At 47.8% G+C, this 23,499-nt stretch overlaps 1 protein-coding gene across 4 annotated transcripts in view; it reads right to left on the minus strand.

Annotated features, from left to right (window-relative positions):
• The window catches only part of PXN (paxillin), a 64,400-nt gene that overhangs the window by 4,631 nt on the left and 36,270 nt on the right, over positions 1-23,499 (minus strand). For all 4 annotated transcript variants that reach the window (XM_037878658.2, XM_043529381.1, XM_043529382.1 and 1 more), the window contains exons 4-10: positions 21,412-21,551; positions 21,016-21,217; positions 20,145-20,280; positions 3,580-3,750; positions 3,057-3,230; positions 2,403-2,484; positions 1,500-1,648 (exon numbers count right to left, since the gene is read on the minus strand). In XM_037878658.2, the coding sequence (XP_037734586.1) occupies positions 1,500-1,648; positions 2,403-2,484; positions 3,057-3,230; positions 3,580-3,750; positions 20,145-20,280; positions 21,016-21,217; positions 21,412-21,551 (1,054 nt within the window). The remainder of the gene's footprint in view (positions 1-1,499; positions 1,649-2,402; positions 2,485-3,056; positions 3,231-3,579; positions 3,751-20,144; positions 20,281-21,015; positions 21,218-21,411; positions 21,552-23,499) is intronic.

A 23,499-nucleotide genomic window follows, 5' to 3' on the forward strand; every position in this document is an offset into this window, starting at 1 on the left:
TTTTGGCCAAGGACTCTAGGGACAAGTCCATATCCTTACAAAAGTGATACTGGGTCTTTAATGTCTTTGAAGAGAAGCTGTTAGAGACCAATTTTTTAATAGGCACTCATCTCTCCATAATGGTTATCATTGTCTAAGCCCCTCCCAGACATTAATGGATGTACCTTCACTACAGTCATGGGACTTTAGGAGGAATTCCCCCCATTTTACAGATGGGGAAACTGAGGTATACAGCCGTTAAGGGACTTGCCCAGGGTCACACAATGAGTCAGCAGCAAAGTCAAGAACAGAAGCCAGATGTCCTTAGTCCTAGTTTTGTACTTGAGCTTCATGACCATCCTTCTTCCCTAGGGGACATGCACACAACTGCATGTGCACTCATGGTTGGACATCTATTTAGTCACAGGCAAATGCAAACTGAGCCCTGCATGCAGGCATCCAGCAGAGTGCAGCCAGAGTAAGTGCATATCCATGCATGTTCACACAGTGAACTGCAAGGAACTCCATTTGCCTGCAGCATTGAAAGGCATCAGGTCCCTGGGAGCCTGATGCTGAGACTACTGACCCATCCACCTCCATTTGAAAACAAACACTAGAAATTGGCCTTACTTTAACAGAAAAAGACAGAATCCGCCCAAAAGTTGCGGGCCCCACGAACAGGGAGCAGCGTGAAGAATGCCAAGCAACATCTCCTGAGCAGAAGAAAAGCCTGAACCCAGGTCCAGGCAAGGGCGGAGCTGGTCCGCTGCCTACAAGAGGCTGCTAGAATTTCTATTCACAGGGGCCTTCGAGTGATGGAGAGTTTCAAACGGACAGCTTCAGCGAACTCCTTTCATGCTGGCTGCTCTGCAGCAGAGGAAAGCAGACTAGTGGTCTGAGCACAGGATTTGAAACAGGAACTCGTGTTCTGACCCTCATTCTGAACTCCGCCTTTCTGCCTCAGTCCTGGTAACACGTGGCTGATATTAATCTTTACACTGCTCGTGGGAGATGGGTAAATATTTGCAAGGCTCTTTGAAGACGTGCTAAGTATTTATTCTGCAGCATTACAGTTCACTATGCAACAGCATATTCAGTTTACAGCTATTTCATTCGTTTCCAAGTTGGTCCAAATAGGTCAGTCTCATTAAGTTTACATTTCCAGAGTGAGCACACGAGGAAGCTCCTCAAATCAGGGTGCTGAGGCAGAGTGCTTAGAAAGCTTAGCTCACTATTACTAAGACGCCACTGGAAACATTCTGTGCTTCTCAGTGAACTGCTGCAGAAACCCATAACTGTGGCTATGGGGGAGGGGGAGGGAATTAAGCTCCTAGAGAATTTAATGGAAACAGGCAGAGAAGCAAGAGGGTGCTTGGTGACTATCACACTATGTATTTTGTGGGGCTGGCTGTCCTGTGCTGGCACAGACCCCTTGTTCTGATCGAGGTAACCACCAGACACCCACCTACGGGAACTGGGAAAGGGGTCAGGTGACAGCGGGGCAGCACAGGCTCTCTTACCCGACAGACAAAGCACTCAGGGTGCCACAGGGTATTCAAGGCAGAGATGTAATTTTCCAGGATGGCCCGGGCGCAGCCCCCACACTTTGGAGCGAACATGTCGAAGTAATCCTTGCGGCAATAGGCTTTGCCATCCTTCTCATGAAATCCTGCCAAGGACACAAGGGAAAAACAGAGCCAGACAGCATCAGCCTGTGACCTTCATTTGTGGGAACACCTAGCCAGACTCGATGGGGTTAACAGGGTGGCTGGGATCCCCAGTCACAGATCAGTTATCCCCATCCACTAAGTAACACCACAGTCCCTCTCTACCCTCATACCCCCAGTTTTCTACATTGCTTGCTCTATGACAGTAGTCCCCACACTTTTCATGTCATGCCCCTTCTTATCCCTGTCCACGCCCCACTCCCCGGAGCTGCGGTTGGAAGCGGGGCCGCGACTCCTGGAGGGAGGCGTGGACAGGGTAAGATGGGCGAGGATGGGGCTGGAGCTCCGGCCGGGAGTGGAGTTGCAGCTGGGCCACAGTCGGGGGCCAAGGATAGGGCGGAGCCGGAGCTGAGCCCGGAGCACGGGCGGAGCCGAGCCAGGGCTGGGCCCAGAGCGCAGCCACAGCCGGGCCCGGAGCATAGTACGGGTGGCAGCCAGGGCTGCGGTCGGGTATGGAGCCACAGCCAGGCCAAGCGCCAGAGGACAGGGCCACAGCTGGGGGCAGAGCGGGTTTGGCGCTTCCTCCCCACCCTCTATGGGGGCTGGACGGGGCCCTGCCACTCCCCCCAAACCTGCCCCACAGTTTGGGGACCATTGCTCTATGAAAAGGACCCATCACAGCCCCTTACGTTGCCTCCATTCCCATCCCTTACTTGCTTCACCAGAGTGGCTTCTCTCTGCACAAACCAATAGTACCTTCAGGTCCAAAGAAAGCTCCACACTGCGCACAAAAGAAGTGTTCTGGGTGCCATGTCCTGTCCAGGGCTGTCACCACTTTCTGTTTGGGAGAAACCACAAACAGTGAGGACTCAAACGCCAGTGCTGAGTGCAGCAAAAATCAAATGTGCTTAAAGAGCTGAGCTAAGCCCCCTCCTTGGGGATTCAATCCCCCCCTTTACCCTAACAAGGTCAGACACACCACTCCTTTCCTCTGGCCCCCCACGGGGGGTCGGGGAAGGGGGCACAGTCCCCTGAGTACTCGAAACTCGGGAGGAATGCCTCTTACCATGGTATCCCATTGGGAAAAATCTGGAGCTCCTTACTGCAATGACAATAGATCGATCCTAACACTGAGTTCAGTAGAGTTGCAATAGAGGCAAATCTAGTTCAGTAGAACCTGCCCTCTCATTGCAGGACCTTACAGCAGATGGAGGGAGATAGCTGCACTGGGTCCAATTATTTCCCCTACAGCACTAGGGTGAAGGAAGAATAGGGGTCCCAAAACTACAAGAGAGGAGTTATCAGGGATAGATGGACGTGTGCTTTTCTACTTGACTGTACAGCACCAGACTCCACCGTGCACGGCCAAGAGAGAGACTCCTACTGACACGCGCTGGCTCAGGGACTCACATCGAGGATCGGCCCGTTGCAGTAGTAGCAGCGAGGGGAGAAGAGATTATGATAGTCCTTCTCACAGTAGGGCTGACCGTCGCGTTCAAAGAAGTTGCGTGACCCGATTTCCTCCTGGCAGTGGGTACAAACGAAGTGCTCCGGGTGCCAGGTTTTCCCCATGGCTGTGACGACCTGCAGGGAAGATGGAGCGGTTATGGGGGACAACCCTACTTCTTTGCTGTGGCAACTCACGTGACAACACACCAGGCAGAGTTTGGCACTAACTACACGTTCTACTACTCAAGTGAGCCCTGGACTGGGGTAGCATGAAAACTGAATTACCTATCATCTCAGGAGAGGGCAGTCCCTCAAGGGCAGGGTAGAGGTCACTGGAGGAGCTTACAGCGTACCTGGCCAGTGGATAAATAGAGTACTTCAGTTTCTTCAGCATCGCCAGTCCCTTCAGCCTCATGATACAGCCCTCCCAGTTACTCCTTGCTGTAGCCTAAGGCTTAGCAACAAGATGGTGCCTTAGACTTACCTGACCAGCAATTGGTTTCTTGCAGGCTCCACAAACACCTTTGGCAACAGTAGCTACTCCCAGTTTGTTCAGGTCAGACTGGAGGCTTCCCAACATACTGTCCAACTGGCTGCCAGGTTTTGGGGGTGCAGACGGAGGGGAGCTGCCCCCAGCTTTCCCCTGGGCCATGAACTGCAAAGAAAAAACCCAGAGACTGTAAGACAAGCACTGTACAGCTCCTCAGAGATTTCTGCAGTCTCTGAACATAAGAACGGCCATACTGAGTCAGACCAAAGGTCCATCTAGCCCAGTATCCTGTCTTCCGACAGTGGCCAATGCCAGGTGCCCCAGAGGGAATGAACAGAACAGGTAGTCATCAAATGATCCAACCTTCTGCCCACAGCTCTTCAGCTGTCCTGCATATGGACAGACCAGGACTTGCTCTGGAGAGGCTAGTGTGTGTACAGAAGGCAGTGAGAATCAGGACGAGGGGCAGAGATGCACCCTTGTTACAATGAGGTTGTGACAAAAGTGTGGCTTACCCAGAGACCCAGGAGCTAGAACATCAGAGTGTGGAGGGGTGGAGATTTGGCCTCCTTACCCTCCCAACAAAGCAGAGATTACTAGAAGGCCACAAGAATTTTTTCCAGTAGAGCCTCCACGGAGATCTTCCCTTTACCTCATAGGTTCCTGACTGGCTTACAAAGGCAGAGACGTGCTCTCTGAGTGGTTCCCAAACTGTCTCCCCTTCCCTGTCACACACAGTTGTTGCTGTCTCTCCAGTCTCTTCTCTCTTCTCCCAGTCCCCTTCTCACCCTCCCACACTTCTTGTCTGTTCTTTTCAGGGTATTTCCCCCCCTTTTCCTTTGGCATAGTTTTGCTCTCTCTTCTGTGCCCTTTTGGATAGCTCTGACCCCACTCCCCAGATTCACCAAAGGCTGCAATGGAAGAAGTGAGGGAAGGTGGGGAGCATTCAAGCAATCACCTGTTGCTTTACCTGCAGATGTGGCAGCACATCAGTAGTGCATGGGGAGGAGGTGGTAGGCCAGCAAACACTGCATGATCCACATGAGAGATTTACAGGGGGGAATGTGGAGAGGGGATAAGAAAGGTCTTTGGAAGCCCACTTTGGGAATCACCTCAATGAATACTTAACTTTGAACCCTGTTTTCCACTGGGGGTGGTTGGGGGGTGGGGGGGGAGAAAACAGATCTATTTTCTTTAGTATTCTAACCTCAAGAGGAAGTAGGGAAGAGGAGAGAGGAAGTGTGCAGGACTTTGCTCTTTATGTTTGGATACTCATCTCCATGTGACTCAGAGTTCACGTCCTGTCACACAGTAAAGCGTAGGTTATTTTACTTGACCCTGCAGCGCATTGGTGGTGGTTAGGTTTAGAGATCTCCACCGAGCCGTTTCCTGAAGGGACCTTTCGGGTGGATTTATTGTAGGACATTTTGTCATGTCTCTGTTAAAAGTGAAATGACACAGCCACAACGCTAACAATATTTGTGAAAAAGGCGCAGGGTGGAAGGACTGAAGCAACCTAACATCCCAGCACTTGTACTGTTAAGACTACCGTGGAGTGCCAAAGGGAACGGACACATGCTGAAGTGCCCTACAGCCCTGGTTTTACTGAAAGGGCCCCTTCCACTGCACACACAGGGAGCGTCACCCATCCTCCTGTAGCTACTGGCATTAGATACTGTCCATATAAGCTAGTCAAGTACTAACACTGGTTTCCATTTGTTCGTCAGAAGCCGCATACCACACGCATACTTTACCCCATCATGCCTAACCAGCAGGCTGGGACTCGAGATCAGCAGCACACAGCTCCTAATGGAACATAAACGCACCTCCTTCCTACTATCCCCCGACCCCTCTCCTCAGACAGCTGGTTCTAGCAGTCCAGCACCATGAAGCGCACACTGAACATAAAGGCCTCTCTCTAGTCCGTCCAACCCTCAAACTCCTATTCTATGCTGTGATGAACGAGGACATTTTTGTAATATTTCCATGATTCCTATGTGTGTCTCAGTTTCTCACCGGGCTTTGCATTGAGTGTAAAGGGAAGGGATGTGGTGTTGACTCAGCAGCCTTGCTGGAAACCAGAGCCAAAACAAGTTGAATGAAGTCTACACATGTGAGTGGAGGATCGGAAGAGACAATGGAACCTCCAATCCCTGGGACATTCACACCTAGCGACCAACAGCCAAGAGGATGGAGATTTCCCCACCACATCTCTACAGGGAAGCAAAGGCCCCGGGATTGTTAGGCAAGCACAGTACAGTCCTCAGGGAATTTCTGCAGTCTCTGCCCATAGCTCTTCAGCTGTCCTACGTGCAGACAGACAAAGAGGAAAGATATCAGGTGGCTGTTGTACGAGCTGTGCTCACAGAGAGACACAGCACACACACCGCACCTGAAACCAAAGACAACAGGATAGAGACAGAGCCAAAATGATTCTACAGCAGCTTGGCTGGCCACACTGAACTGTGTCTTAATCTTTGCTTCTCTGTGCTCACCCCTAACAACTTTCAGATTCTGTACCCCAGCTGACCAATACGCTGTTTTGAAAAGGCTCCCTACCATCACTAGTACTGGGAACACTGCACTCTGAAGGAGCGAAGGACACACCTCCCACAGGAGTCTGGCTCTGCCGGATTTGCTGCAGGGAGCCATGGAGGGAAAGAGGGATTGCTGGTGCCCAAAAGCCCAGTTTCAGAGTCTGTGGAGTCTTGCCCCTGTGGAACTGGGTGAGTCCTTGGGGCCCGGCACATGAAAGGGGTCAGCCCAAAAGGACTGGTTACAGGCTGAGACATAGACCAGACCCTGTGGATCTGACACACAGGCACACAAGCATTTGTCGTTTATACCTACAGTGCAAATTCCCCAAGGCAGTGTTATGGGGAGGGAACATCTTGCCAGACACAGAGTTTAGGATTCTCCCTCTCTAAACTGCAGGGCAGTCAGGGGCCTGATCCTGAGAGGTGCAGAGTACAGTGAATTGGAGACGTTCAGCACCTCTAAAAATTAGACCAGCGAATCTAGACTGATCATAACTCAAGTGTATAGAAAATGGGGGTGGACGGACATGTTTATGTATCTAGTAGCTCTTATCTCCTGCCCTTACACCCAGGTTTCTCTGAAGCTGGTTTTTCTCTAGCATCAGCACCTATCCTAGTCTCATCCCTGGAGCACTTCAGAGCCAACACACAAAAAAGGTAGCAATACAAATGTGTGGGTGCCCATATGATGCAACAGAGGGGCACATGGAACCACATGCTTCCTCATCCTGGCCAGGGGCCTGTGGCCATTGGACAGGGGGTGCCGAAACCGACAAGAAACAGACAAATGAGAAGAGAAGTGCCACTTGCAGAGAAGATGGCAATGAATGGAATTCATAGTGACACTTCCCTCCCTGCCCCAGGGACCAGCCAGCCTCAGCTAACTTCAGTGCAGCCACTGACATCTCAGGGCAGGACAACATGGACTTGACCTTTACTGGTGGTACAGGTACTGCATTCTTACCAGCCAAGGGATGCAGTTCCTTTTGGAAATATTACACACACCCAGGGGTGCACACCCAATGCCTGCACTTTGTAGCGAAACTCTCATGAGCACAGCCCCTTTAGGAACACTACGAATGCACACCACACTCGTGTGCTAGAAATGCTCATGCAAAGGCCTTCCAAATTCCTGCCCTAATTTAAAAAGTCTGCCACTGCTGTCAGGTTCAGCAACGCACCCGTAAACAGCAGACCATGCATAGAAAAAACAACAATCCAGCATTCATAGCAACAGGACCTCTAGGAACAGCTCAGAGGACTGTGCCAGAATCACATCTCTCTTGCCTTAACAGCACACCATGCTGAGAGGGGAAACAGAAAGGGTATCCTGCCTTCTCATGGGTGGGCGGCGTGAGGGGTGGCCGAGCAGCAAGTGGATTGGTGCGTCGGACCAGCAGCGGAGTAGGGATCACCTGCAAAGTATGACAACAATTCATGATGCAGAGGAGCTTCCTTGATGGACTGGTGCTTGTGGAGACTGAAGCTGTACTGCACTGGCTTGTGTGTATGAGGGTCACTACCTATAACGGATGGAATCAGGCCTGCTCAGGTACTGAGTCTTCCTACACTTTTCTAGCAGTATTCTCCCTAGGTTTAGGCAGCAGGACATCCAGAGCAACTATTTATTGCCTCTGCACTACACCCCAAACCCCACAGAATTGCAGCTAAGCAGTGTCCCCATGGATGGGGTTCAGGGGCATGTGGAATCACTGTTCAGCCTCTTCTGGTTCTCAGGCTTTTCCACATTTTTCTCCCCTCCCCTCAGTGCCACACTGTGGAGGGGAGTATTGGGCCCTAAACTAATGGACGTGATTCCTTCAGTTCAATGGAGAGAAACAAAGATCACGGTCCATTCCCAATGCCGCATGTATGTGGCCAGCAAACGGACGCAGGGTCTGTATCGTTCCATGCATGTGCACCTCACACAGCTATAAAGGGACACATCTGATAGAAAATCAGCCATTGGCAGCACTAAACTCATCTTCTGAGCCTAGTACCAGCCTTTACCCAGACATTCTACCTAAAGAGCCAACAGGCCAGAAGTGCTGGACTCAGACTTGTAATTGCTCTGTTAAAGGAAGAGCACGAGGAAAAGCATGCCTGCATCGGTGGGAAGAATGGATCTTCATCAGTCTGACAGCCAACAGAAGATAGTGTCTTGGCAGAAGAAGACGCTACCACTGGCTCAGTCAGCATGGCAGGAGGAATCTGGGCTTGGTGAGAATGGAGGAATCTATGATCTTCAGAGGGAGGAGTGCCCATCACAGAGAGTTCCTGGTAGTCATCAGAAGAAGTCTCCCACTGGAACAGAGGCTGGGGAGGCAAGCTGAAGTAGCAGGAGACTGGACTAGAAGCAGCAGCAGAGGGTACATAGGAAGGTTGTGGTGGGAATGGAGGAGGGGGTGGAGGGAGTGGAGAGGGAATAGGGTGAGAAGAGGAAGCAGCTTTGGCTGGGAAAATCTTGGCAGCTTCTTTGGGATGCTGGAGTGGGGGAGAAGCTGGCACAGAGACTGTTCTTCTCATGGGCAGGGGGGATTCTGGAGGAATTATAATCTAGAAAGAAAGGAGGGAGAAAGGTGAACAAATCTGGAGACGAACTGAGAAGCACTTTCTGCATCAGAAGGACAGGCAGCATGAAACAGACGGTAACACGGCACTCACTACCTAGCACTTCTCTACTTTCCTTTCAAAATAGTCTTCCTTTCACGTCAGAACACAGAGTGCAAGCAGGCCAACCTCACTGCTGTAGCCAAACAGAAACAGAGACCATGGTGCCATTTTCAACAGACCTTCTTTGAGGAAGTGCCAGATTCTCAAGGACAAGGCACCTAGTAACATCTGCCTAGCTATAAGCACTTCAGGGCAGGTTCCTTATCTTGCATCTAAAAACATCATACACCCCTATGTTGCCAAGTAAAAGAAAGAAATAAGGTCTGCTCATTGACTGAGCTCCCCACTGTGGAATGAAAATAAACCTCACTTCAATGCCTGACCTTAGACAGCGTTAGACTTCCCATCAGATAACACTGCTCTCCCAAGAGATTGCTTACTCCAATTCCTACATCGCTGGGATTTGGATTTCCTAGCTGATCTGAAAAGGGAACAGTGCTAGGACAGAGGAATCAGATTCCAAAGCTATCCCAGGACTCTCAAGAGACCTGTCACTCCCACCTCCTACTCTACATCTCCATTAGAGACCTTCTGAGTAGAGGGACACAGGGGAATACCCTAGTACAGAGTTTGCTCTCTACCTTCTGTACTTGCTGTCCACCATCCTGCTGCTTCCTCTGTGGCGTGGCGGTGACAATGACCCCCTCAGTCAGCCAGTCTTCCTGGCTTTTCCATTCCTCCTCCTCCTGTTTGCTGATGCCCAGTCTGTCTTGCAGCTCTTCAATCAAGCGATCCTGGGACACAGTCTTGTGAAATATGACTGGCCCTACCTTCCGCCTCGGTGAGCGCTCACGATACATTGGGTGCACATTTAAGGTCTCTTTTGTCCTCTCAATTACAGATTTTATCTGAATGACAAGGTGACAGTTTCAGCATGAAAAGAGCTATGCAACAGCAAGCCCCAAGATGCAGCAGCACAAACCCAAACTATTAGTGACAACTGTGAGCAGGAAGAGTGATGGTATTTACTGCACAGTGCCAAAGTTCCTCTTGGCAGAGCCCAGAGCAGTGACTCAGTGCAAGGAAAATCCCAGCCAGGCCAGTCATAGCAGCCAAAAAGAACTCCAGCAACAAAATGAAGAGAGATTAACCAGCACAAAGCCATGATTTGAGGTACAAGGTCACAGTTCAACAAGATCACCCCATTACGTGTTATGATTTCCCTAACACCACAGTGATCCATGTCAGCCTCTTTTTCACCCTTCCCCTGCGCAGTTCTGGGGTAAATAAAATTGCCCAGCACAGAGGATTCTGGGATGCAACAGCATTTCTAGTGCTGGAAGGACCCTAGGGGCTCCCATGTCAATACGTTAACAGGCTCAGATCTAAGCCAGCAGGGAAGAGGAGTTGCCATCCCAAGTCTGGGCAGTCATTAGCAAATCGCTCCATCACTGTGGAACAGCACTTTGCTCTTCAGAGACCTCTGTGGATCATGCACTTGCCCCATTCTAGCTACGAGACAGCCTGCAGATTATGGTTGCTATTCATGTTCTATGCTGCACAAGCAGCCAATCACTGATCCACATGCAAAAGGTACCACAAAACTGCTGCTAGAGTAGAGGGTCTCAGACCTGTGCGCCATGCAGCTGTCATTACAGTGACTCCAAGCACTCCAGAACAGCATGCCGTTAGTCTGGAGTAAGCTATCAGACTGCTCCGGAAGAGCCCAAATATGCACTCACACCATGCACAGGCGGCTAGCTAGGACCTGCCCACTCCTGCATTCACTCAATGCCTGCCTGGCCTGATGCAGAAATCCGCTCAATAGGTGGCTTGGAGACAGACAGCAGATCCAATTCATCTTTCCAAACATTTTCAGCTGTTTCTGGAGTGACTGTTGAGCTTCTGACTTGCTCTCTTTTCCGGTCTTCTCCTGGCTTGCTCTTAGCAGGGCCACCTTTCCTAGGAGTTCTCTCTCTGCTCTGCCTCTTTTTAGCCATATCAGGAGAGTCATCTGTCCCGCTTTCGTGCTCAATTTCAGCATCCTGCTTCTGTCCTTGTTCTGCTCCAAGACCTAACTGGCCTTTAGTGTCTGGGAAGACATCCCACCGGTCCACAGCCACAATATCAGGTTCACATGCTGACTGCAAGACATGGTCATTCTCAGAATATAGCTCTGGTATAAGTTCAGATAGCTCCAGAGCCCACAACTGATCTAGAGCTGCTTCCATTTTTCCATCCTTCTGGGAAGGAAAGGCTGAATTATCCCTGAAAATTGCCTGCTGTGCTGACTCCTTGGGTGTCTGCATCTTCACTTGGGTGGTTATGCTCGGGCTAGAAACAGGAACAGTTGTGAGCTTGGTCTCAGTTCTATGTGCCTTCTTTTCAGTGGCTTTTGCCTCATCAAGTCCCTGACTGTGGGCCTCTGCATTAGAAGGAACAGACAGAGATTCCATCTTGGAGGATATCATGCACTGGGACATCTCTCTAGGAGGATCTGACTTTTTGCTCAGCCTGACTGAGCTCAAAGAAAGCATATGATCCCCCAAAGGAGCAGAAATAGCAAAGTCCTCTGGAAGTGATTGACCCATCTGAGCCACAGAGGGGAGCTGCGGAGTGGTGGCAGAAAGTCCTGGAATAGCTGCAACTGCAGCGCTGCTGCCTTCTTCAATATGAAGGACTTCCAAGGTGGCAGGTGCCAGCAGGGCCGGTAGGTCCTTGCTGTGGCCTGTCCCATGGTGTTTTGACTGGGGCAGCAGAACTGTACCGGGAGGAGTGTCGATTGAGTCTGGATTTGTGGGGCTGGAAAGCAGCTCCAGGGAGGGTTCAGAAATCAGTGACATAGTGGAAATAGCCTGTAAAAACGAGACAGAAAAAAGAGGAACAGAGAGGGGGAAAAGATAGAGACAGAGGTGAGGAAAGGAAAAGAACAAGGCACAACATGGCAGAACAATCAAAACCTGCAAACCACTGAGCCCTCCTGACATAAAGCCATCAAGGTAGCCAGGATGGACAAGTGGGAAGTCAGAGTGTGCAATGTGAACACACAGTTGTGCCCCTTCTCAAAGGAGGGTGCTGGGAATGAGGAAAGATCATGCAGCCATTGAGTACTTTTTCTTAGGCTCTTCAAAGCTGCAGTAATTCTTTCTCCTGTAAATGGGGCTGGTGCATCTGTCCCCAGGGCCCAGCCCATTAGACCAGGAGTGCCTAGACCAAGACTGAGAGTCACATTAGCAATGTTCTCCAAGTCAGACACTCGCATTAATTTGCATAGAAATTTACATACTTTTTGAAGAAACAAACCATGAAGCATGTAAGCCATAATATTTGCCTCCCTGATACACTAGCCTCAGGGCATTCACAGCAAGAGGTGTACATGACTCAGGCTCTGGCCTGCTAAAATCACAAGGCTCTCCTCCGGATCCAATACATCATGAATCAGAGGGAAGCATTCTAGGACTTCACAGGCTGTCCTTCGGGAGCCCTGCATTAACTCTCTTCTTCCTGTAGGACTATAACATGGTTTAAAAGAGAACTGGATAAATTCATGGAGGTTAAGGCCATTAATGGCTATTAGCCAGGATGGGTAAGGAATGGTGTCCCTAGCCTCTGTTTGTCAGAGGGTGGAGATGGATGGCAGGAGAGAGATCACTTGATCATTACCTGTTAGGTTCACTCCCTCTGGGGCACCTGGCATTGCCCACTGTTGGTAGACAGGATACTGGGCTGGATGGACCTTTGGTCTGACCCAGTGTGGCCATTCTTATGTTCTTCCTCACCCATCCCACTTTTCTTGCCCCTTTCATATTTGGGCAAGAGAAGTATAAATTTTGTTCCAAAACATGCTCTGAAATGGTCAGTGGTAGGTACTCTGTTTTTAGTTCTCCACTGCTTATATTTTAAACCTGATAGATCATGGCTCTGATCCTGTCCACTATGTCAGCTCCTACGTGACAAACAGGAATTCTTTCCCATTTCCTTAATGGAGCAGAAATTAGCATGGCTTATTTTGTGCGCTCCCAAACCAGCCACTGTGGCCTACTAAGTCTGGCACTGCACCCAGTGACTCCCGATTTGGGGAATTTATCCATGAAAAAGGATCATTTATTTAAATGAAGTTTATAGCCCATTTCCTTACTGAGTTAGCCTATAGCCACTTTTTTGGGGAGGGTGAGGGGGAACAGTCACAGCTGAGATCACCTGGTCTGCCACAGATAATAAAAGGACTTTTCTCATTCTCCCTCTTACAGCTACATTTGGGCAGCCAGTGAGGCCTCTTACCACAAGAGGGACAGCTCAGTAGAGCATTTAGCATGGCAGTGGCAGCAAAGGAGTCTGTGTTCTAATCCTGGCTCCGATACCAACTCTCTCTGGGGTTTAAGATTAGGGATAATGGCTGGAATTTTCAAAGGTGCCTAAGGGAATTGGGTGTCTAACCACCATGGGCTCCTTTGAAAATCCCAGCCAACACAATTTACTTTAATCATGACAACACTCAATGAGGTAAGTGCTCGAATTCACTTGGATTCAGGCAAAACCCTCCAGCAGATGGAAGCCACATACCCTTCCAGAAAGTGTCTTAACATCCAGGTAGTTGAGGTGACTGGAGTGTCTATGCAATCACAGAACTTGTCTGAGATGTCAGACTGCCGAGCTAAGCAGGACTGGGCTTGGTAAGCATCTGAATGGGAGACCTCTCTAGGAAAACCCAAAGGGCAGCAGAAAGCGATGCTAGTGATTTATTACAGAGCACTCTTCCCTCTGAGCTATAGTTTGTAAGCACAGAGAGGCTCTGGCAGTAAAAGGTGCTATATTAAAGTGTATTTATTATTAGAAAACTCCCTGTGTGTTTACACTATTTGTTCTCCGTTACATACCAACTGCCCTCTGAAGCACAGATGTCATGGTTAAGGTGTTCCTATTTTTACCTGAGTTTGGGACAAAGTTTTCAAGCTTTCTAAAATCTAGTCATTTTCAATAAGGCAGCTTATTTTGCTCTAAAAATCATTTTTCCAACACGTTAAAAATATTAAAACAAAATGAGAGCAGCAGTGAACGTATAAAGAGCTGCACTACAGTGGGAGGCTGGGTAATGCAGACACCAAGTCACATAGCAAGGAGGAATCACATGTCACAAATATGCGAAAGGTGCAAAACTTGTGCATTCAGTAACCTCAGTGCCAGCTGACTGATAAGCGGAACAACACTATCAAGTGGATTCTGTAAGTGAACAAAATGAGCAACTCATTAAGGTTAATGCATCAGCCTGCAATAGCACCTTTTACTCTGTGGCTTGAGAAAAACTGAACTAAAAGCAAACAAAAAAGCCCACACCACCCACCCACATGCTGTAATTTCTGTCTGGACTTTGCCCTCCTGGCTTTAAATTAATCTTCTCTCTTAGCATGTTTGCCTTATTCCTCTCTGCCTCTCTCATACACGCATAGGACTGGAGCTCAGAAGTAAGGTCAGCCTTTCATCTCTAACAGTTACGAAGTACTCTGCAGAGCAGGGCATCAACAACATTTGACATGCAAAGACCTGCTGCTCCTTGCCTCTATTCATGGTACCAGCAAAGCGAACTAGGCCAGAGACATTGTCAACTCAACTGAGCTAGCACATGGAAGCAGAATTGAGGGGTGAAAATCAAAAAGGACTTAGAGGGAAGTGTGAAACAATTGGGAGGTGAGAGGAAAGGGAAAGTAACTGCTGGGAGCAGGTAGTGATGTCAACAGAGGAGGCTGACAAGAAATAGACAAGTTGCCAAGAGACGAGGTTTAGGAACAAACTGATAAATTAAACAATAAAGTCCCCAGGACCAGACAATATTCACCTGAAAGCTCTGAAGGAACTTCAATATGAAATGGCAGAACTACTAACTGTGGTATATAATCTACTGCTTAAATCAGCCTCTGTACCACATGACTGGTGGATAGCTAATGTGACAGCGATTTTTTTTTAAAAGGCTTTGGGGTGATTCTGCCCATTAACTGGCTGAGAAGCCTAACTTCAGTACCAGGCAAATTGGTTGAAACTACAGTAAAAAACAGAATCATCAGACACATAGATGAATACAATATGTAGGGGAAGAGTCAACACAGCTTTGGTAAAGGGAAATCATGCCTCACCAATCTATTAGAATTCTTTGAGGGGGTCAACAAACATGTGGAAAAGGGTGATCCAGTGGATACAGTGCACTTGGACTTCCAGAAAACCTTTGACAAGGTTCCTCAGCAACCTCTAAAGTAAAATAAGGAGTCATAGGATAAGAGGGAAGGTCCTCTCATGGATCAGTCACCGGTTAAAAGACAGAAAACAAAGGATAGGAATAAATGGTCAGTTTTCACATTGGAGAGAGGTAAACAGCAGGGTCTCCCAAGGATGTGTACTGGGACCAGTGCTGTTCAACATATTCATAAATGGATATGGAAAAAGGGATAAACAGTGAGGTGGCAAAGTTTGCAGATGATATAAAAATTACTCAAGGTAGTTAAGTCCAAAGCAGACTGCAGAGAGTTACAAAGGGATCTCACAAAACTGGGTGACTGGCCAACAAAATGGCAGATGAAATTCAGTGTTGATAAATGCAAAGTAATGCATACTGGAAAACATAATCCCAACTATACAGACAAAATGATGGGGTCTAAATTAGCTGTTACCACTCAAGAAAGAGATCCTGGAGTCATCATGGATAGTTCTCTGAAAACATCTGCTCAATATGCAACGAAAGTCAAAAAAGCGAACGGACTGTTAGGAACCATTAGGAAAGGGATAGATAATAAGACAGAAAATATCATAAAGCCATGGTACGCCCACACCTTGAATATTGCATGCAGTTCCAGTCACCTCATCTCAAAAAGAGAGATATTAGAATTGGAAAAAGTACAGAGTAGGGCCACAAAAATGACAAGGGGTATGGAACAGCTCCCATATAGGAGAGAGCCGTATGAGGAAAGATTAAAAAGACTGGGACTCGTCAGTTTGGAAAAGAAACAACCGAGGGATATTATAGAGGTCTATAAAATCATGAATGGTGTGGAAAAAGTGAATCAGGCAGTGTTCTTTACCCTGGTACATAACACACGAACCAAGTACCTCCCAATGAAATTAATAGTCAGCAGGTTTAACACACACATAAGGAAGTACTTCTTCACCCAACACACAGTCAACCTGTGGAACTTGTTGCCAGGGAATGTTGTGAAGGCCAAAAGCATAACTGGGTTCAAAACAGATAAGTTCATGGAGGATAGTTCCATCAATGGCTATTAGCCAAAATGGTCAAGGACGCAACCCCATGCTCTTGGTGTGTCTAAACTTCTGACTGCTAGGAGTTGGGACTGGATGACAGTGGATGGATCACTCAATAAATTGCCATGTTCTGTTCATTCCCTCTGAAGCATTTAGCACCAGCCACTGTAGGGAGACAGGATACTGGACTAGATGAACCATTGGTCAAGCCCAGTATGGCCATTCTCATAATGGAAGTTAAGTGAAATAGATATGGAGATGTTTATGCATTCTCGACACCACAGGACTAGCTGTAAGGTTCAGATACAGAGTTAGGCACGTCAGCATCTCACAGAAATGTAATTGCATACAGTAACTCCTCACTTAACGTTGTCCCGGTTAACGTTGTTTCATTGTTACATCACTGATCTATTAGGGAACATGCTCATTTAAAGTTGCGCAATGCTCCCTTATAACGTTGTTTGGCAGCTGCCTGCTTTGTCCACTGCTTGCAGGAAGAGCAGCCCGTTGGAGCGAGCTGGTGGGGGCTTGCAACCAAGGTGGGCTGGCAGCCCCCCTATCAGCTCCCGCCTCCCCTAAGTTCCCTGTGCGGCAGCCGCCCAGCAGGCTATCAATTGCCAGCAGTTCAGTTGTCCCTCCCCCCCCCTGCCATGTGCTGCTCCTGCCCTCTGCCTCGAAGCTGCTCCCTGGTGCCTCCTGCTTGCTGTGCAGGGGGGTGGGAAAGGTGGGTGCTGATGTCAGGGTGTCCCCCTCCCCCGCTCCTGTACCCCATCACCACAGAGCGCTGGGTGGGGGGGAGGGGGAAGGACAGGGGTCTGGATGGAGGGAGCTTGCTGGCAGCAGCTGCTGTCTCAACTCGCTGATCTACTTTAAAAAGGCAATATACTTAAGAGTGGGGTCAGCGTACTTAAAGGGGCAATACGTGTCTGTCTCTCACACACACATGAACTCACAGTGTGTGTCTGTGTCTCTCATACACATTCTCCCCCCCAGCACTTTGGAAAGTGGAGGGAGTAGTGTGCTCCAGCGGAATAGCATGGGTTCATCATCACATTCAGTTTCTGCAGGGAATGTTTGCAGCTACTACCATGCATCTATTGTGTCTCCTCCCTCCATTTGTGCTGCCTTGTAGAATGTAAGGCTACATTAACAACATGTTAACCCTTGATGGCTCAACCGAGTGCTAGTTCATCATTTAGCAGCAAGGCATTCCCTGGGAAATATCCCACCCTCTTATTCCATCACCTCAACCAAGCTTCACAGTCATCACTGCTGTGTACAATATTAAATTGTTTGTTTAAAACTTTGTGTGTGTATGTATTTCTATATTGTTTGGCGAAAAAAATTTCCCTGGAACCTAAACCCCATTTTCACTAATTCTTATGGGGAAATTGGATTCGCTTAACATCATTTCGCTTAAAGTAGCACTTTTCACGAACATAACTGCCATGTTAAGCGAGGAGTTACTGTATTTATTAAACAAAAATTATTTTTACAAATAAACAACCTGTCCCTAACCCTTGCTGTCAAGGGTAACTTCAGAAACCCAAATGCATGGGCCCAAATTTCCTGGTTTGCGCCCTGGGCTCAGCTATCAATACAGCTAGGAAACAAGCAAGGGCGACAAGAGTATTCTGAGACTCTAACGGCCCTGCCAAACACTACCCATCCTGCCAAGCAGCTTTTACTAGTGCTCTGATATTTAGTCTCACAGCCTTTCCAATGACTGTAAGACAGGCAAGCTTACAGACTCCCGACCCTAAGTGCCTCTTCTGTAGAAGAGAGACAAAAGGCTGGAAAGCTGAAGTCCTTAGGCTGCATGAGGACGTTTCTCAGTCATCAAGAGTTCACTTGTGTATACCTCTGCTTAGTGCCAGCAGCCACAATGAGATTTTGTTTGCTAAACATTGACAATGTCATGAACATATGGCTCCTGAATGTGTTATCCTGCAGCTTCTATATCACCTGTCTCCGGCTTGAATAATTTACTTGGGGCTATCAAAGAGGGAATTCTTTTCTACCCTAACTGCACAGTTGAATAAACTGTCAATTTTCAACATACAAAAGGTTAATAGTGCTCTGGACTAGGACTGTTATTGTTTAATATATTGTTGATGTGAGAACAAAAGGTGAACAGCCAGGTGACAAAATCTGCAGGTGATGCAAGATGAAGTTAGTCAAAACTCGAGAAGACTGTGAGGAACTTCATAAGATCCTAACAAAACTAGGTCACTGGGCCACACGATGGCAGATTTAATTCATTGCAACAAATGCAAAATAGCGTAGATTATTCCTTCCAAATTTAAAGTACTCACACCCATTTTTGATTTTGAAATTAACTGTAAACACTTAAGAGACACAGACAGCTCAATGAAAGCCTCTGCTCCATACACAGCAGCAGTCAAAAAAGAAAACAAGATGTTAGGGTGCACAAGGAATGAAAACACTGAAAATCTAATGTCATTATATAAATCCATGGTACCCTCTCCCCCATTCTGGAATATTTTGTCCAGCTCTGGTTGCTCATCTAAAAAAAAAAAATACAGTGGGAACAGAGGGCATTCAGGTGACAAAAATGGTCAAAGGCCTGGAGAAGCTTTCATATGAAGACAGACTGAAAAAAGACTGGGACTTTACTGGATTAGGGGAAAAAACTGAAGTGGGGATATGGTAGAAGTACACAAAATAATGAGTGTTATAAAGAAGGTAAGTCAAGCAGTCCTACTTTACCCTCACTCATAATCTAAGAGAGATTCAATTCAAGTAAAACTCAAAATATTAAAAATAATAACATGGAATCTTTTTGTAATCTTGCTAAGATTGTGGCATAAACAATATCATGTGGCAATGAGTTCCACAGGTTAGCCATGCATTGTAAGAAAAAGTATTATACGTCTGAATGGATGAGACCGTCCAATGTTTGTGTGTACGTGAGTGATATCTATATCTATCTATATAAAAATCTTATGTAAGGGATACAAACCCTCCCACTCCAGATCATAAGGTAACCACTAACTGAGGAAGGAACTTTCCTCATTGGCAGGTTATTCCATTATGGGCTTTTTTGCAACCTTCCTCTGAACCCACTGGTACTAGCCAGTGAAATACCTGGATCATTGGTCTGATCCAGTATGAAAATTCTAATGTTCCAGCAGATGTGTTGATGCAGCACTTCCCATCCTTCTGCCCCAAAAGGCTTAGACATCAACCCCATTTTTACCTGCATGGTAGGAGGTCCTTTAGAACCCAACCCTGGAATTTTCCTGCCCTTTGAGATGGAACCTCTACTGCCCAAATCATCTGCCTGGAAGTCTCAAAAATCATCTTCCATCTTCTTGATTGGGAAAAATCAAGGGCACCAAAGGAGATATCCTCCAGAGCAGCAGAGGCTGGTCTTTGCCAGTAAATAGATGGGAGATGGATTCCTCTTATTAAATTACAACCCACCAAAACAATGGGCGCTGCACTTAGAAGAACTCAGCTCCTACCTGTTGCCAACAAAGCATTTCACTTCACTGTGAATCACACACAGTCACACTCCTCCCCATCCCCCCCAAAAGATATCCCCATCCTACAAATTGGTGTTGCTGGGCAACATAGGTACAGTTAGTCATTATTTCAGTGAAGTGTTTTTCCTGAATCAGAACAAAAAAATGGGCACTACCCCAGCTGTGATTTCCCCTCATGATGTTGACAGAGATAGGCATTGCCTTGATCCAGTGTTTGGCATGGGGAGAAATACCACTGAATGCCAGCTAAGCACTTGGTACGACACACAGCAGCAGCAAATCCTCCCTGCTTCTAAGAGACTTCTGGACATTATGAGATCTGCACTTTGCACCAGCATATCCTGCCTATTGCTTACCACTTCAGAAGATTAGCCTACTCCCTTGAATGCTACTCTAGGGCAAACCCTGACAGATCTAAAGAGCAGTAAACTTAATTTACAAGTCTCTGCATTATCCACACCAGGTATAAGACTTCATCACACCAACCACACCTGCAGCAACACTTTGACAGCACTAATACACCACCGAGAATTGACTGGTACAAGGAGTAAAGGTTGGAGTGGGTGATCTGAGGAGAGGAGGTGGTCAGTAGAAAAGGATGACAGACAAGTGAGTGGAGAACACAAGCTCAGAAATTATTACGGTTGGGCACCTTGAAGTCAGAGAGAGATGCCATCAGCTCATCCAGTTCTCGTGTGGCTGAAGAAGCAGATATGCGAGTCTGCTGCTGGCTGGAGGTGACCCGCTGTGGGCTGCTCACCTCGCCCTGGTTCACAGTGATGGCAGGGCTAATAAAAAAAAAACAAAAACAAAACCACACACATTACATTTTAATGCAGTGGTGGTGGTGAAAAATCCCAGGCTGACAGCCTCAGCTCTTGGGATTCTGTTTATCCCCAAGACAGGTACAGCATGGAAAGCAGCACAGCCCGATTCCCCACACTTGGACCCCAAATACGCCTCAACATGCCTTCCAGGAGATCAGCTTTTGTGGCACTTCCAACCTTTTGCTCTCTCTATGAGACTGCCAAAGATGCCAATTAGTGCAGTTGTGGTAGTTTGTGATATGGGCAAGCATCCACTGGGAACTGGACTGAAACCCACCCAATTTATTTTGTCAGATGGTGACAATTTTCAGTCAGCATAACTGGGTTCAAAGCAGAGTTAGATAAGTTCATGGAGGATAGGGGTCCGTCTGGATTTGAACACGTACCCCCAAATGGCAAAATGACCCATTAAACAATTATTTGTTTTTCCAACATTAGCAGCTTCTGCCTCAATGGCAGTTGCAGTAAATCTGAGCCCCAAAAAGAAGCAGACATGGCCACAATCTTCAACTTCCTCCTTGACCTTCCCCAGTTTGGAGAGAGAACATCCCCTCATTACCAAGAAAACAGGAAGCCATCTGCCCAGCTAGTACTGCACTCTACTAGCTGCTGTCATTAAACTGTGTGGAGTCACTAACCCATCTCTTCCCCAATGCCCCCTGCTCCCAAGGGAACAGTAGCTGGGTCAGTACTCACACTGGACTTGGCACAGAGCTCTCCAATTCATCCAAAAGGCTCTCCACACTGGGACGCACATCCTCAATCCCACGCCCTCCGTTCCGCTTTGGCTTCTCTTTTGTAGGGGGTGCTGCCTTCACCCCCAAAGAGCTAGTGCTCTCTGGGACAACATAGAGAGGTCCAGTCCCGCCTGGCAGGGAGGGGCTCCTGCTGGCCTCATCTTACAGAAAAAGAAATAAAGAGTCAATAGACCCTTGCTCACAGTGGAAAGAGAGGAAGGTACAACATGGGGAGGGCAAAAAGGAGGATGAACCGGGCAGGGGAGAAAGTTACAGGGAGATTTATACATGGAGTGAGGTGAGAGATCCAGGCATCAACATACCTAGCACTGACACATGGGTCACCACTTCCTACCTGTTGGGAAGCCACTAGGGGGATTGTGCTGAACAGCGTTCAGTTCTAGGAGTAGTCGGTCCAGTTCTGACAGGTTGCTGCCCAATGAAGAGCTCATCATGGTGGGAGATGGTTCTGCAGACTTCTGCTTGTTGGGAAAACTGGGTTGAGAGGAAAAAGAAGAGTGTAAAAATGGAGAGTCACCCCCTTTTCGGGTGAAAGAAAGCAGGATGGGGTCTGGGGAAAGCTTTGTAACAAGAGCCCCACTGGCACCTTGTCAGGAACCCAAGACACATTTAATGTACACACTGAAAATAAAATGAATAAATGCACTCAGCATAGTATCAGCTGGTGCTCACTGTTGGAGCACACTAGCAACAAAGCAGCTGATCAGCTGTGTCCTCACTCTGCAATAGCAGCCATGAACAAAGTCTCCGATTTCCATGGCTGCATATAGCACAGGGTTAACAGACTGCAGATCAGGAATATGCAGAAGAGAAGCAGAACCATTAGCTAGCATAGAAGAAAGTCATTTGTTTCCACTGACATCACAAAAGCAAGAAAAATTCCCTCCTAGAGGAAAAGAGGTGAAGCAGGGCTGGTTTAGAGAAAGGGAAGGCAACTGAAGTAAATACCCCACCCAGTACTCTGGAATCTAGCCTCCCTAACTACTATGTGATAAAACAGCATACACCAGCAAGGCATGAGGTTTCTCTTTAAACCCCAATAAACTGCTAAACAGTCCTTTACCTTCTAGGGTGCTACTCCACTGAAACAATTTTTAATGATCATCATAACACCCCATTAAATATGTACGTTTAATGTTATTTTAATATATAACTGTGTGTGATGTTTTAGATACTACTTATCCCTTAGGGATATTCCCCACCCCCCATTTTCATACCCATGCTTAGCACTTGCTGTGCTTTGCATCTTCAGAGTGCTGTTGACATTAATCTTTGCAACCACTCTGGGAGGGAAATAAGTTTACCACAGTTTATCAGATAGGAAAAACTGAGCCACGGAGAGAAGTGATTTCTTTGGAAACTAACTTGTTTTGTGACATTAATCTGGATTAGAACTCAAGACTTCTTGGGTGCTGGTCCTGTGACTGACAATCACACCCACTATCTACCTCCCTGCCATACCAGAATTACAGGCTTTAGGACTCCACAAAGCCTACAGTACAAATGACAACCCTGGAGTTCCATAATAGGACCAGTGGATACCCCCATTTTGAATCTGAAGGTGAAGTCCACCAATGATGTAGCCCCAGTATGCAATGTGTCATCTTGATCCATGCAGCCAGGCTGCACCTCTTGCTGGGACCCGCCAGCCATGCCCCGAGATTAACAAACAAGGGAAGCTGCAAACTGCTCCATTTTGTGCCATTTGCATGCAGTCCTCATGCCCCTGGCAACTGCCATTACTGTCTGAGTTGGGAAAGGTCTGGGCATCCATGTTTGGGTAGGTCTACACTGCAACGCAGACCAGGATTAGTAGAACTCGGGTTAACAGATCCTGGGTTTGTTAACCGAGGGCTTCAGCATCTATAACCTCAGAATAGGAATTGTTGAACCTTGGGTGCCAAGCTGGGGCTCCAGCCTCTACACTGCATGACACAGGCCTGAGTCCAGCCAACCATATCCCAGACTTCCTCACGCCCTCCCAAAATATGGCCGCTCTCGCCCTTTGTTCATGATGCAGTGGGGGAAAACTTGACTATCCACCAAAAAAATCGGCCGTAGGAGCGTGGGATACTTTTGGCAGACTGCCAGAGCACAAGTCCAGTGGGGCTGCATCAACACTGCAAACCAACAGGGCTTGAACCCTGGGTCCCAGCTTGACTCAGGTTCGGACCTTTCAGCCCTGTAGGGCCCTGGGACCTTGGGTTAGTTCCATTTGTGTGTAGATGGAAGGGGATTAGAGCTGAGCCTGAGTTTGAACACTGGGTTCACATTGCTTACCCTTAGGGTATGTCTACACTGCAATAAAACACCCACGGCTGGCCCATGTCAGCAGACTTGGGCTTGCATGGCTATAAAACTGCAGTGCAGATGTTCAGGCTCAGGCTTCAGCCTGGGCTCTGGGACCCCGGGGTCCTGGCCC

This window comes from Chelonia mydas, chromosome 15 (genome assembly GCF_015237465.2).
Source record: "Chelonia mydas isolate rCheMyd1 chromosome 15, rCheMyd1.pri.v2, whole genome shotgun sequence".
Classification (NCBI taxonomy): domain Eukaryota; kingdom Metazoa; phylum Chordata; order Testudines; family Cheloniidae; genus Chelonia; species Chelonia mydas.